At 39.5% G+C, this 14,736-nt stretch overlaps 1 protein-coding gene and 1 long non-coding RNA gene across 3 annotated transcripts in view; both read right to left on the reverse strand.

Annotated features, from left to right (window-relative positions):
• SH3GL3 (SH3 domain containing GRB2 like 3, endophilin A3) overlaps positions 1 to 6,025 on the reverse strand; it is a 52,987-nt gene extending 46,962 nt beyond the window's left edge. The window contains exon 1 of one of the 2 annotated variants that reach the window (XM_084532103.1): positions 5,865 to 6,025. In XM_084532103.1, coding sequence (XP_084388229.1) covers positions 5,865 to 5,909 — 45 coding nt within the window. In that variant the 5' untranslated portion in view covers positions 5,910 to 6,025. Of the gene's footprint in view, positions 1 to 2,642; positions 2,803 to 5,864 lie in introns of those variants that run through there. The other variant, XM_084532104.1, reaches the window with a different exon arrangement.
• A 3,457-nt stretch (positions 6,026 to 9,482) lies between these two features.
• Positions 9,483 to 13,942, reverse strand: LOC311442647. Its single transcript, XR_014696790.1, has 3 exons — positions 13,814 to 13,942; positions 10,200 to 10,306; positions 9,483 to 9,585 (listed from the first exon to the last, which is right to left on the reverse strand). It is a non-coding gene; the product is annotated as an uncharacterized lncRNA (long non-coding RNA).
• Between the last annotated feature and the right edge of the window lie 794 nt (positions 13,943 to 14,736).

The following is a 14,736-nucleotide window of genomic DNA, read 5'->3' on the forward strand; positions in this document are numbered from 1 at the left end:
TATAACTAACGTCCTCCCAAGTTGTAGCTGCATCACTCTTAGATTCCCAGCTTGCAGCAAAGATGGTCCATAGAAATGTATTTGCTAACTTCTATGCTGGCTGGGTACTGAGACCCTCAAAGTTTCTTTTTAATACAGTTATGCTTTACTGGTAGGCAAGTTACAAATATAATTGTAAATATAACCATAAACCTACATCTTGAGAGCTAGTTTCTCCCTCATCCCAGATTTCTGAGACATATTATTAATATGGAAAAACAGTGTCAAGCCATGGTGAACTGTCTTCGTATTTCCTACCTATTAGCCAGATACTCTGGTCCTGGAAAACAAACTTCATTTTCAGCAGGGTTGGCTGCACAACCCAAAGTCAGCTGTGGAAACCAAAAGTGAGCCACCCCTAGAACTGCCAAAGGAAGAGGGGTGAAGTACAGGTTACTGTCCCCTTAGTACATGCCTTCCCCCTGCCACATACAAATGACAGCTGATCTTTGCCACAGGAGCATGTTTCCCCCCCAACATCAGGTTAATAGTTTTGATTCGAAATAATATGTAATGCAAGGACTTCTCCTTCTTACAAAGAAGAACACAGCTCTCCAGCAAAAAGATACAAACCAATCAACCAAACAACAACAAAAACACCTCAACAAACACTCTATGTACCAACAAGCCTTCAGAGCTTTACATAGAGCCTCAGCTTCTTCTCTCATCATCTGAGGAATTAAAGATGAGCAGTATATCATCTACCACATAGTTTTATAATGACTGGATTACAGAACAGGAGTGTCCAGCCACAACACAGGTAAAGATGAACAATACTGACCAACTTGATATCTACATGTACATAAAGGAACGGTTTTTGTTTTTGTTTTTTTTGTCCTTGACAGTGGCTGAAGGCTTATTCTTCTTTCTGAACCATGTGCAAGAATTATAATTATCCATTTCAAAATGTCTCAGACAATAAACTAAATGTTAACGTCCTTTTCCCTGCTGCCCTACCACCATAATTCTAACAGTTTTACCAAAGGGTACCTCAAATTATTTAATAAAAGCTAGGAACAGCTCTCTCTGCTGAGGTCTTGGACTCATCGTGCCCATTTCAGGTTGGATGTGAAAGAACAGTTTCTCTCAGACTCTATGTTGACAACTTCCAGTCCCAGGACACAAATGTGCTAGTCAATAAAGAGTTTCTTTTTGTGTCTTAATGGCAAGTTCAGTTTTATTTTGTACAAAGTTTGTCTCTTCCTCGGTTTACCAAAGTACTTCAAGTTTGTTTGGTAGCAAATGCTTGTGTAAATAAAGTTTTTGTGTATTAATGTGGTCAACATGGACTTCAAAAATTGTAAATATTATGTCTGGGCTAGTATCATAACATTACAGAAAGGAAAAATAGTCAGGAAAACTAAACAAAACAACAACAACAAAAAACAACTATTCCATCAGGGTAACAAGGTCTCAGATCTGACCTGGTCCAAATGCCACATAAATCACTGGAGTAATAACAGAAATCTGGGATAAAAGAACAAGCATCCTTGTAACTGTTGGTGATAGCCAAAAGCAGGAAAACAAACAAAAACAAACCAAAGAAAACACCACACAATAGAAAAAGGCCTTCAAGAACATTAAAATAGATGACTACTTGGAAAGACAAACAGAGCATATATTTTCTTGTTCTAAATTAAATCCCTTTCAGAAGAAAAAAAAAAAAAAAAAAAAAAAAAGTTGTAACAACTACGTTTTGCTTAGAAAATCTGTTCATCTTTATGCTTATCTATAGACAGTAGAATCAGCTCCTGAACAGCGCTACCTTATCCTTCTTCACTGACAGGAACAGGTTTAAGAAACCAATCTGCATTGACTAACAATCCCTGCTCAGGCTTACATTACAAATAAGGTATTCGCAGTAACAGGCAGTCACGTTTCTTACAGAAGTATTAATTTTTAGCATCTCTGAGAAGCTAAGCTGGAGTTGTTGATACTGAGGCTGCAGCTATACAGAGACTTTTTGCACAACTGATTATTTAAAAAAAAAAAAAAAAAAAAAAAAAAGCATTCATGGTCAACAGATTTCCAACACTAGCATCATGGCTGAGCTTCCAAAACACCCCAGGGGAAGGTGGTTCTCAACCCACTAGCCTCTGACTACTTGGAAAAAAATCACGTATCATCACACTGAGATACCAGCCAGGCTGTAGTTTAAGATCACAGCACAAACCATAATAGCAGCTGCTGACTATTAAGACTTTCTTATTCACTCTCTACACTTACTGTTTTTCTACACAGGAAAATCACACTAAAAATACTCCTAGTACGCATCAGAAGATGCCGTCCTCCCACCATCTGGGTATCCCACATGCACAGCCACCATGAGAACAAGGCCTACAAAAACAGTAGGCAGAGATACACCCGCCTACATCAAAAGGTTTCAAATCGAAAACAGGAAAACAGATAAGATATGTCAGAGTCTGAAAGTGACAAGAGACAAATTTTCATCAAGAACAGAACTCTATGAAGGTTAAATAAATAATAAAAAATATATATATATTTGAAAAAAAAAAACAAACATTCAAAACCAGAAAAAAACAAGTTCCATGAGACACACGCATGAGTTAATAAGCTCTGAGAAAGAGCCTGCCCTCACTTACCAGCCAGGGGGAGGTGGTAAGATGCCACAGGGGATCTGCTCAGTGTTTCATTAGCCAATTGAGTTAGTACTCAAGGGATGATCGCTGATATTAGATGGACAGGAATAAAACAGCTGATCGTCACTCCGGCTCACGCGTTTCAATTTAAACTTGTAGCCTAAATAATGAGCATAGCAAAGAAATTTCTAGCATACCTGGAAGCTGTTATCTATGACACCACAGAGATCTAATCTTGCTTTGGGTCTACCAGTTCTGTGCTACCAGATGAAGCAGTTATTAAGGTTCTACACTGGAGTAGAATCACCCCTGAAGATATGATGATACCTAGCAAACCAGCTAAAACATCACTCCAGAGTGCAGAATTCATTGCAGTACCTCCAACAGATGCACAGAACTCGGAGTTGCCTTCCAAATGCTGCTATCAAACTGGCACTTAGGTGAAAACCTATATACACATGCTGTTCTCAGGGGAAAAAAAAATACAGCTGGGTAAAAAAAATCCAGGAGAAAACCGTAAAGAACACTTACTGTGAATTCATGGATTGCAAACACTGAGACATGGTGACTTTTTACCACATCAAGGATGTAATAGCATGTCATGCCTGGGATCCAGTGAGGGCTTTAGAAGCAATAAAAAGTTAACTGCTGACCTTTTCTAACAGTAAACACTTATTTACTTAACTGCAACTTTAGATAAACCAAGTTGGCATGCATCAGACAAACATTCCAGAAGGAATGAAGGAATAAACCTCAACTGTACACATAAAATGATAAGTATGTTTTGTCTCCTCCCCTCCCCCAGTCTCTAAAGCAAGACACACAGAAGATGAAGGCTTTAAAAAAAGAAAAATAAATCTATTTCCTTTGAGAAAAAGCAGTTCTGCAATAGTTAAATGGTTGTTAGAAAGACTACATAAAATAATATATATTGTTTTACTTTATATATACATAGTTACAGATCACACAGATTTATATTAGTCTATATTTCAGGTGGAAGTGTGGGCTATTTCAGCTGAATGGAAGTCTGTTATTGCATGGAAATAGTATATTTTGAAAATAGAGCGATCTTTTCACTCCTTTGACATTTATTCACAGTTTTGAATGAATTTGTTAAATACAGACTGCCTTAATGCACTTGCTTTATCCTTCAGATTTTTTTGTCTCTAGGTTCTGCCATCCTTCAAATATTATTCTCATTCCTCAATCACATGTCCTGGCACAATTCTCCTTCCCTTCAGTATTCCTCAATGTCCTCTGGGAAATTTGCCAGTTTTTGTCATCTGCCCTCATTCTCCTTTGGGAACACTAAAGCAAGGAATTAATTTCATTCTTTCTCCAAGTAATGCTTGTGTCTGCTGTTAACAGTTACCCTTGGCATCTCTCATCCATTCAATATGCAAAGGTATACAGCTCCTTAAGTGATCCTACAGTACTTAGAGATTTAAAAAATGCCCTGCTGAGAAATCTCTTTCATGCTCTTCATTTGTTTGTTTTAGCGTTGTGCAAAAGAACTTAGCTAGAAGATGGAGTACCCATGTTTCTATTCTGTAGGTGCCCTTACTGTCCCATTTTCTGTTACTTTCCACAATTGTTTTCTATGTACCTTTATTGGCATGTGGGTACATCTGAGTCAGAGATTATAACTCAGTTATTCAGATCTGTACTGACCAAGTGTGTGGATGTGTATATATGTATATATATATGCTATTTCTTGTGTGTTTTGTTGTTTTTTTTTCAGAATGAGCTCTGAAGTGTCTTGTGTTCCTCAAGCACAAAAAACAAACAAACAAAACAAACAAAAAAAAAAAAACAGTTCCAGTATCTGCTTTTTCCCTGCATGTGAATTTCCTACTAAACAGCATTTCCTTCTCTAAAGACAGGCTTTTTCAATCCATTTACTTTAAATTTCATGCTCAGTCCTTCATTTGAAAATAAATGGAAACTTTACCTTTGACCTAAGAAGAATATTACCCAAGTTATCCATCCCAGTTTCTTACTGTAATGAATACTGAAAGATGTACCGCAGAGTTTCAGGAAATACACAGTCAATTTCAATATATTCTATTGTTCCGTTTTGCAGTGGCTACTACCTTTACCAGCTTCCCAGATGTATATATTTATTTATTTTTAAATGTTTATGTGACATCTGGGCTGGATTAAGCAAGCAGCAACACAGTTGCAACTGTTAAGAGGAGAAGCATTTGTTGTGGTTACCTCTTTAACTTCCTCTGTTAAATACCTCCTGCTACGTCAGTTACAAACTTGCTGTACCAAAGGCTGCAGCACTGACTGGGATGTTATGAAAGCCAAAACCTTTCATAAACTGTCCATGGATTTGTTTACCCAGAAAGTCCCACATTTTTGCAAAGAGATAAGGAAAGTACACTAGAAGATCTAGGTTCGTGACATTCTTCAAGATCAGTATATAACAGGAAAGAAATAACAGGAGTGAAAATAAATGTTAGATGTATTTATTTAGCATATCTATACCCAACCAAAGCACACGTTCTGCATTTGGGCCGATGACAGCCCAAATATCTGAAGGAGGACCTGGAAAGGTGACAGCAAAGTCATCTCCAGACCTTTATTTCCTCTGCCCTCACCCAGAGCAGCTGTCCAACTTGACGAACAGGCTACAGACCCGAATTTCAGCACTGTCATTATCAGCAAGGAGAGGCGAGGGAAGTACAGATCTCCCGGGAGCTTCTGGCCCCCTGCACCAGGAGAACCCCACTGATGCTGCTCCTGGAGCCGACCACGGCAACGCAGGGCTGTGGGGCCGGCACGACCGCGCTGTGTACCAGCCCAGAAAGGGGTCTTACAAAAAATAAGTAGAAGTACGAAAGATGCACAAGAGAGAACAGGACTGGAGAGAAAAAGGTGAGGAGCAGCTGAGGGTTCACCCAAGAAAAGACAGAGTACAGCGTCTAGAAAAGGAGGGAAACCTCTAGAAACGTGTGGTTTCCCCTATAGGAGAACTGCACGGTCTGCCAGCTGGGAAACTACCCCAGCAGTTTGTGGCAGAAGGCAGCGCTCAACTCTTCGGGAAGCGCCGGTGCCTCACGGCAGCGAGGCCTCGGAGCCGCTCCCGGCGGAGCCCGAGCCGACAGGTGCCGGCACCCGGCGGGACCAGCCCGGGGCGGGCAGAGGCAGCCCCCTCCTGCGGGGGGCAGCTCCGGAGGCTGAGGGGCACCAGGCCGTGCCCGCAGCCGCAGCCCTTACCTGGCTGGCTTTGTGGAACTGCTTCTTCAGCCCCGCCACCGACATCCTCCCGCCGCGGCCGGCTCCGCCCGGAGCCGGGGCCCGATCCCGGAGGCGGCTGCGGGCGGGTCCCGGCGGGTCCCGTCAGGTGCGGGCGGCCCGGCCCGGCCCGGCCCCTCGCTGTGTCACCCCGCGCGGCTGGACGCGGCGCCCGCCGCCCCGCCGCCCCCATTGGCCGCCGCGCGTCCCCATGCAAATGACTCAGGCAACGACGCCCTCCCATTGGCCGCTCGCGGAGGCTTATGCAAATCACAGCCCTGGAAGCCACCGCCCCCGCCGCGGCGTTGCGAGGAGATCGCCGGGAGCGCGAGGCGCGCGGCCTGCGGGGCGGGGGGCGCCCGCCGCCGGGGGGCGCCAGGCACGGACCCCAAATCTGGCCCCAACCCGAGCCCCTATCCCCGGCCCGAGCCCCAGAGGCCGGCCGCGAGCCCTCTGACCGGTCCCATAGAGGCTCCAGTTTGCTCATTGTACCTCACATCTCCTGTGTTTCTCTATAGCATCTCATGTCGTAGCATCGCATCTCCTGCATCCCACATCCACCCTCTCGCGCGTTGTGCTGGCGGCTGTGACAGCCGTGGCGGTGTGTTGGGGCATGATGGCCTGCAGACTGGGTTCTGTGGGGTTATGGCTTAATCCAAACGCCTGCACGGACCTGGAAGCAGCTTGGAGAGAAGCTCTGGGCTTTCACAGGGCTCTCGCGCTGCTCGCTGTCATGCCTGCTGGTTTTATTGCTTGGCAGAGAAAGGAGTTCCCAGAGTGCCTTACTGTTGTTTCTTTCTAACAGCAATGAGAACAATGGCAAAAAAATGCCAGAATTTCCACAGTAATTGTCAGGAACCTACCTGTACCAATTACATACCACCGTGAGTCAAAGCATAAAGACAGACCCATTCATGAGCTGAGGGACTCCTACTGGCTATTGCTTTATAAAAGAGACTGTACAGGGGAGGCAAAAGGCACAAAAGAGAAGCTATGAGGCTAACCAGATAACATTCTCTGGAAGACAGGCTGTAAGGCAAAAAAAGTTTTTTCAGGTGTTTGGTTTGGGTAATGTTTGAAAGAGCTCTGCAGTCACCGTGCTACCTGATGCCGCTTGGGAATGGGGAAGGAACATTTTCAGCCTCATTACAAGTTAATGAGATTACACGAAAGGCACCTGATTTCAACACCACTTTTTCTTCTTAATACCAGCAGGCAGCAAGATGCTAACTGCCCAGGCCAAATCAGGTATGGCTTGAATTAGTGAAGCATTTGCAGAGGTCACAGTTGACAGAGATGAAGTGACCTAAGTTTTGAGAGAGATTGAGATGCTGAGAAGAGAGGAAATAAGGCCTAAGAAATTGGAGATCTGTAAAAGTTATTAAAGCAAACTCTGAGTGTACCATGGAATTGAAACAAAGCTTTAGCTAATCTTTAGCTTTAAGAAAGGGGGGACCAGAAGCAAAGAAGGCAGGAGTTTGAAACAAGTCACTATGGAGGGGAATCAATGGATCATATACACACTGTGTCTGTTAGCCGTACAATTAGATTATACAGAGAGCACAAGTAAGGCAATATGCCTTCAACTTCCTTTTTTATCCCATGTGTAACCTAAGGGTAGGAGTGATGTTGTTTCTGTTGAGGTGATATGAGAATCTGCAAGTGGAAAATGCCCTGTGGAAATTCAACTTCATAGCCTAATTGTCCAATGATACAGACAAGGTGAAAACCTAATTGATGAGCCAACTCAAATGGTCCAGGTGTTAATGATTTGGTAGAGACATCCTAAAAAAGACTGTGGTGTTCATTTAAGATATAAGCAAAAGTTACAGCTTGTAGGCAGTGATATAGAGTGGCTAAGCAATATCTAAGAGCTTTATAATCACAGACAGATATGCATCATGGAAAAAGGGACCATCGTTTGCTGGACAACATTCCTTACATTTTAGGAAAAGTTGCTAATTCAGTCTATAGAATGAGGGAAATTAGAAGTAGTATAAAAACTACAGGAAGTGGTTCAGCTAAATGCTGACATTATGGAAAAAGCCTTCTATTAAAAAGAACTGTTATAAGCAGAAGACAAGCCAGAGCACAGTACTACAAGGAATAGTGAAAAATACTTTACAGTCTGGTATATGGGGCCTTCAGGAGAAAAGTTCTAGATGTCTGAATGTTTAAACAATACTTACAATCCCACCACTCTGGAAATTCTAAATTACACAAAACATGTTGCTGGTTCCAACATGTTATTGAATCAGAGGTTCTAAAAAGGAGTGTGAATTTTGTGCAAACTATGAACTCCTATTTAAATCAAGGCTGTGACTAGAAAATATACTCTGGCTGCTTATGTGGTAGAATTGGGCTTGAAAATTGGTCCTGTGAAATTCAAGACAGTTATCTGGATAAATGGATAAATTCATAATTCAGCTTAGATTTTAGTGTGCCTATTACTATGTATAAAATCAGACTTCAGAAATTCTCTCTGTGTAGTTCTGGTAGAAGCAAACAACCTTATAGGCATTTGGCTTCTGATGAACAAATTACCATCCTTTTAAAAGTTAAAATTGCACTAATGGCCATATGAAGTATTAGATTTTCAGCAGAATGAAAACTGGTAATATTAAAAAAAAAAAATAAAAAAATCCAGAGACAGTTTAGCAGTTGAAATTACTTGCAATCTGAAGCCAATCACATCCATGTTTGCTTGAATGCCTCTTGAAAATTATAATGAGAAATTTGATAGTGAAATTTCATCTGGGTCTTCAGTAGTTATTGCCACCAAAAAGAACATAAAATGGAAAGGAATGATGAGTTTATGATGTTCTATTGGATTTATCCTGGATCACACTGAATACCTGTGTAAAGCACTTATTCCTTAAAACGTAGGTATTCAAAGCAAGCTATTGTGCATTGATTTACTTTGCAATATTTTTTTACATGTGTCATTAGGCGACTCTGGACATGCTCATCTGAATAACAGGGGAAATGGTCAGTTGAGTAACCAAGTTACTGCTTACCAAAACCAGAGAGAAAACCTATGAGAAACACACAAAGGTGGCTTCAGCTGTAGCTGAATTAGAGAGTAGCAACCCCATGTTTTGGTTTCGTAATAGAAAAATATACAGGAACTATGCATGTATTCTCTTCAGGTTGAAGAAGTCTGAATTCACACACTTCATCTTCAAAATACTGGCATTGGGGAAGGAGAGCCATTTATCAAATAAATAAATAAATAAAAATGTTTTGCATTGCAAAGATGGGTTTCCCTAAGACTAAGTGTCTCTATATAACAGTAGCAAGTGGGTCATTAGTAGAGATCACTGGCATGCTTGGGCAAGTCTGACTTTCATGAAATGATACATAAAATCTTTCATTTGAAATACCTAAAGAAAATGGGATTGCAAGCACTTGGACCAAGTAGAGCATGATATTTAAAAGAAAAAAAAATCTGCTGGAGGGGACTTGCAGAAAGCTTTAAAAATAAAACTGGCTTGGGTATAAGGTTGTGTCCTCTTCTTAACATCTGGGAGGTTCATCTGGCTCCCCAGTTATAGAAAGAGGGGAATCCTAAACTGAACAGGCACTTCTGCAGCGCATCGACCCAATTAAGTGAAGTAATACATAACATAGTGTCCCAGAGTGAAATCCAAAGGACTACAGCATTTGATGAAATTGGTTCCAATTACCTCTTCAGTGGGTTGTCCTGCAACAGAAAAACTGGGAGCTGACACCAGGAAAATTACACAAACTGCAAACTACCCCAATAACAAAATCAGAAAAGAATTCTTCTGCTAAAAATGCCAAAGGCAGTAAGGACACCTCATAAGCCTGTTTTTGCACCCTTTCTATATGCTTAAATGAAAATATATATACATTTAAAATAAAACAAAAGTGTGGGTGATGTGAAAACATGTTCATGTACAGGAGCAGACTAACACTATGGTTTTGCTTCTAGACCATAAACAAGCAATTTTGCACATCATAGCACTTGCTGTGCAGATACACGAGCTCAGTTTTTTCTGACATGGCTTTGCATTTCAGTATACGTTTCATAAGAAAGGCAAGAGAACAGACAGTATTCTCTACACAGCCACTTAGGCCCGAATTTGGAAAGCTCCCCATTCCACATGGACACTGCTGGCAGTTAGAGCAGCAGTATGTGACCCTGGGGCCGGTAGACACTCTGGCTAACCTACTTCATTTGTTTAGGATGCTTATGTTTGCTCTCCAGATCTTCTAACTAAATGTAGCTAGTGAATTATTTTTGGCATTTGTGTTTGTTCTTCTCAAGCAGACTTCCCATATGTGTTTCTTTACCGTTATCCAGATCTTCTTGTCTCCTTCCTGTGTTTGTATTCCACATGCTTCTCCATGATTCTGTGGATACTTTCTGTCTTCAGTTTCTTAAATCCTTTACTCTTGTTCTGCAAGTGTCAACAAGAAGACAAAAGCCTGTTAGGTCTTATGCCATTAAATAATAAATACTGTTCTACCCACATGCTTCTTTTTAAATGGCATATAAAGATCTTAGATGAACTTAAAACCTAGAGGTAGATATTTTTAAAGTTACATATATATATACTGTAAATAGGTACTCTAATTTTGAAAATAACACAACAATCTACTCTTCCGTGTATGCTGCTCTGCTACATTGCAGCCTGTAAAAATGTTTGCAATCCCAATCTTGCAAATTATACTCCATGGATGGAACTAGTACGTAGCCTGAAAAGATCCTGCTTGGAGATCTTGTAACTTTTAGGTGCCTATGTTGCTTCTGATAGCGGTAAAAATATATATATATATTAATTGTTACTATTAATATATATGTATAGGCACTCAGCACTCACAGACAACTCTAGACCGTTTAACAGAAATGTGTTATCTGTGTAATTTAGAATAAAGATATGAATGTACTGACTCCACATAGGAGACTGGAAAACTGAAAATCCTTGTTAGTATCAGTGGTAATCTTGGATAGCCAGGACATTTTCGTTTCCTCCATTCTTGAGATCTCTAACTTGATTGGTTTAACTTGGTTTAACTCTAACTTAAACCATTAAAAAAAAAAAAAAAAAAAAAAAAAGTTTTCCTTTGGATAGGTCTGTTTGTCCTAAACTGAAATATTTTAGATTTCTGACATGTTGAAAAATAAATAAATAAATAAAACACTTCATTTCAATGTCAAATTTCGTCATTTTCAGAGAGCAGTATTACTTCACATAAACATCTGGATTGCATGCTTGAGCCTGCCTTTTGGGCTCTAATCCCTACAGGGACAACATCTCCCTTAACACATCTGTGGCCATCTGAGTGCCAAGGTGTATGCGGTTGGTGAGGGGAGCAGCGTATCACACTGTGCGAGGGGTGGTCTCAGCAGGAGCCCTGAGGCAACCTAACAAGCTCATGAGAGAAACTGGGGTTGTGAAATGGACCGACAACTTTTTACATTAAGGAAAAGAGAGGGAAAAGGAAAAAAAAAAAAGACTTTTTTCCTTGGATACTACCAACAAGAAATACATGGTAATTTCTGAGCTGAAATTCTTAAACCTCTATTTTGGAGAGCACGGGGAAATACCAACCAACCCATTTTAAGAACTTGCTTAGTTTAGGACATAACTAGTTGTTGGTGTATCAGAAATAACCACAGAAGACATACATACCACTTTTTTCTGGCCTTTCTGAAGTAGCTATGTACTATGAAAGAGTGAGGAGGAAAATAAATAAATAAATAAATAAATAAATAAATAAATAAATAAAAGAGGAAAAAAAATCTTAAAATGGATCAATGTGGTAACATGCAGAAATGTTGCTCTAACTTTGAAAAATTGCACCTGAGTTCTGTGCTGCTATTTCACAGGTGATAAAATCTAGCTACCTATTTTCTGCACAGAGCTGCCTGTGTTCATCAGAGAATAATGACATTCTCATTGCTGACAATGCCCCAGCCAGGGAGAAATTTGAAATTGCAATGTCACTAGAAGAATAATGCTAGCTCCTGGAAGGTGTAGAGGTTACTCATCTTCATGTTAAAAGTATTGTATTGCATATGCCGAGGATTGTTTTGAAGCACAATGTTGTAGTGCTGTGGTGTAAACCAGAATGCATTTACTCTTTGAAATCTAATTTAGAATTCAATGTAACCACTCTTCAGTTGCAAAACAAAACTTTAAATATCATCTTAAAAAATCGTGGTCTTAATAATGAAGAAAACAAACCTTTTCAGTGGAAAAAGGATGCACAGAACAACAACACATGATACCTTGCTTAGAGAATGCAATACACAAGCTTCTTTGATAATGATTTATTCAGCTTTACCAGGTAAAAACACATTATCATTAAAAAAAAAAAAAAAAAAAAAAGTAAAATAAAAATCTAAATAATGCATATTTGTATCATACATCTTAAAAAGGGAGAAAACAGTAAAAAATGAAAAATAAAATCCAGTCATTTCCCTTCTCCACGTATAAATCTCTTCTCAATTCTATTTTAACTTCATATTACAGGACAGAAAGTTGTATCAACTCCTGTTACAATGAATCCTTACAAAACACTCATTGTGGGCATTTCAAAGAATTTGACTGATGTTTAAAAGCAATCTGAATATCAGTAAATATCTTGTAGTGAGCTCGTGAATATTCAGACATACCTAGTTTTAACAAAAGTTTTACAGCATGGATGTTGTTTTGCTTTCAGTGTAATTTAATAGGTCTTTTGGGATCTGCCATGTTTGAACATCTGGGAATCATCACATGTTGTCTGTTGATCAATGAGGCAACAGGAAAGGCATGATGTGTCACAGATGTTAAATATGGCAATACTCCATAGACCGACTGGATCACAAATGGGAATGATCAGACTTTGAAAAATCTGATTAAGATTCATTGACTGGATAAAATTCAATTTTTTTTCTCAAATTTCCTAACTGTTCAGATAACAATGGGTAATATAGTGGTCAAAGAATTGTTGGAAACTGGCTTATTTGGAGGAACAAAATGACATAGCTGAAGATGAGGACTTTTACTGTCAAATATTTTACAGGAAGATGAATACAACTTGCCAGGTCCCTGCTGTCTCATCATGAAGATTAATGTTTACTACTGGATAACTCTACCACTCCTTGTATTACAAAGAATACATAAATCAAATGTATTGTGTTAATTTAAGCATCATAGTTAATTGAGTAACTGCCACTATACTAAGAAACCTATTTCTCCCCCTTCACAATCAAAGAAATAGCAGATACTAATTCCTTTAACTGTTAATCATGAATGCCACCTTCTGGTCTTGCACAGAAGTGCCCTTTGACAGGAAGAGGGGAAAAAAAAGACTTTCACCCAGTAGTTAGCAGATAACCGTTTGAGTTAAATAGATGTTAAAAACGTGTGAAATACGGACATGACTCCTGACAGACTTCCTTGCTTGCTCGTTGAAATTTAAAGGAACTCAGATATTTACTTTTGTAAAGAAATTACGTAGTTTAAAAAATAAACACACTTGACATTGACTTTCTGTAGAAACAACCTGGAAACTGTCGTATTTCAAGGTAGCAGCTGAATCAATACCACGAATGAAATCCTGACCTCACTGAAGCTGACAGAACTTTTGCCACTGACTTCAATGGGGCCCAAAGTTTCAGCCTGTACTTTATGAAAGTTGCTCTTGTGTACTGATCTTTGAATTTTCAAAGGGTTTTAACAAAGCTAGGCACGTATATTCTCCTGCAAATTCAGTGGAAATGGGATTTTAAAGAGGAAACTAAGAAGGGCTGCTCCCACAATGAGCTGTACGTGAAGATGGTAAAAGTTTTCAGAGACTTCTCATTCCCCGTGATCAGACAAGAGTAGCTATTGCTTTTATTGCTTGAATTTCTCCAGCAATAGACTTACAGTTGTTTAGTGTTGCTAGTACAGGTAAAAGCATGTTATACGTACCGGAACATGTTCCTTGAAGCAATCATATTATCATGGTGTAATGGACTCCCAAATCAAAGCAAACTGGTTCTCCGGCTACTAGGATGATATACAGACAGCAGGGGAAACAAGCCAGGGAATTTCTCTCACCTGGGGAAGCAAATAAGAAGCATTTCTCCAATGCATGAAGATGAATATTTGGGCAGACAGTAGCTGAAATCCCCTGCAGTAACAGATTGCTTTACATCTACTGCATTTAACTCATAACATTTTTTAACCTAGCTGTTCTAGCTCTGCAAGCTCTTTCAGACTCAAATTTTCAAGTCATAGTTAAAAATAATTTCAGTGGTCCCAATCCTGCACTTAGATACATCCGCAGGTAATCAGTCATCTCTTAGGCTCTTTTTTGGTTCTGCTTAATGATTTCTTCACTGTGTCATGCATAACATGGCAGAAATTGTATGCAAAGTGACTAATCATTTAACCTTAATGTAGACACTAAACCACTTTTAATTTGCCTAATATGTGATTCTAATATTTTTTAATGTCAGATATGAAGTAATGTCAAGGATTCAGTAACATACATTGGAAGAGATTAAAAAATAGCATCAGCTATTATATGTTAGTAACTGATGCACTCACAGAAATAATTTGGCTGACATGTTTGCTAAAATATTTCCTTACAATTAAAAATTTCTAATTCAATATGGGGGAAAACACAAGGGAAAAATGATGGATTTTATTATTTTTTTTTTCCTTTTTAAAGTTATGTTAAATGTAGTGGGTTTCTATGTGCTGCAGATGTGTGGCTCTGTAATAAACAAAATTAGCATGAAGCTTTAATGTATATATATTTACAGTCTTCTTGGGAGGAAGAACATAAAAGATGTGGATTAAATCCATCTTAAACTATAGCTCTGCTCTTCTTACAGCACCATACTTGC

The sequence above is a fragment of the Aythya ferina genome, assembly GCF_964211825.1.
Source record: "Aythya ferina genome assembly, chromosome: 11".
Taxonomy (NCBI): domain Eukaryota; kingdom Metazoa; phylum Chordata; class Aves; order Anseriformes; family Anatidae; genus Aythya; species Aythya ferina.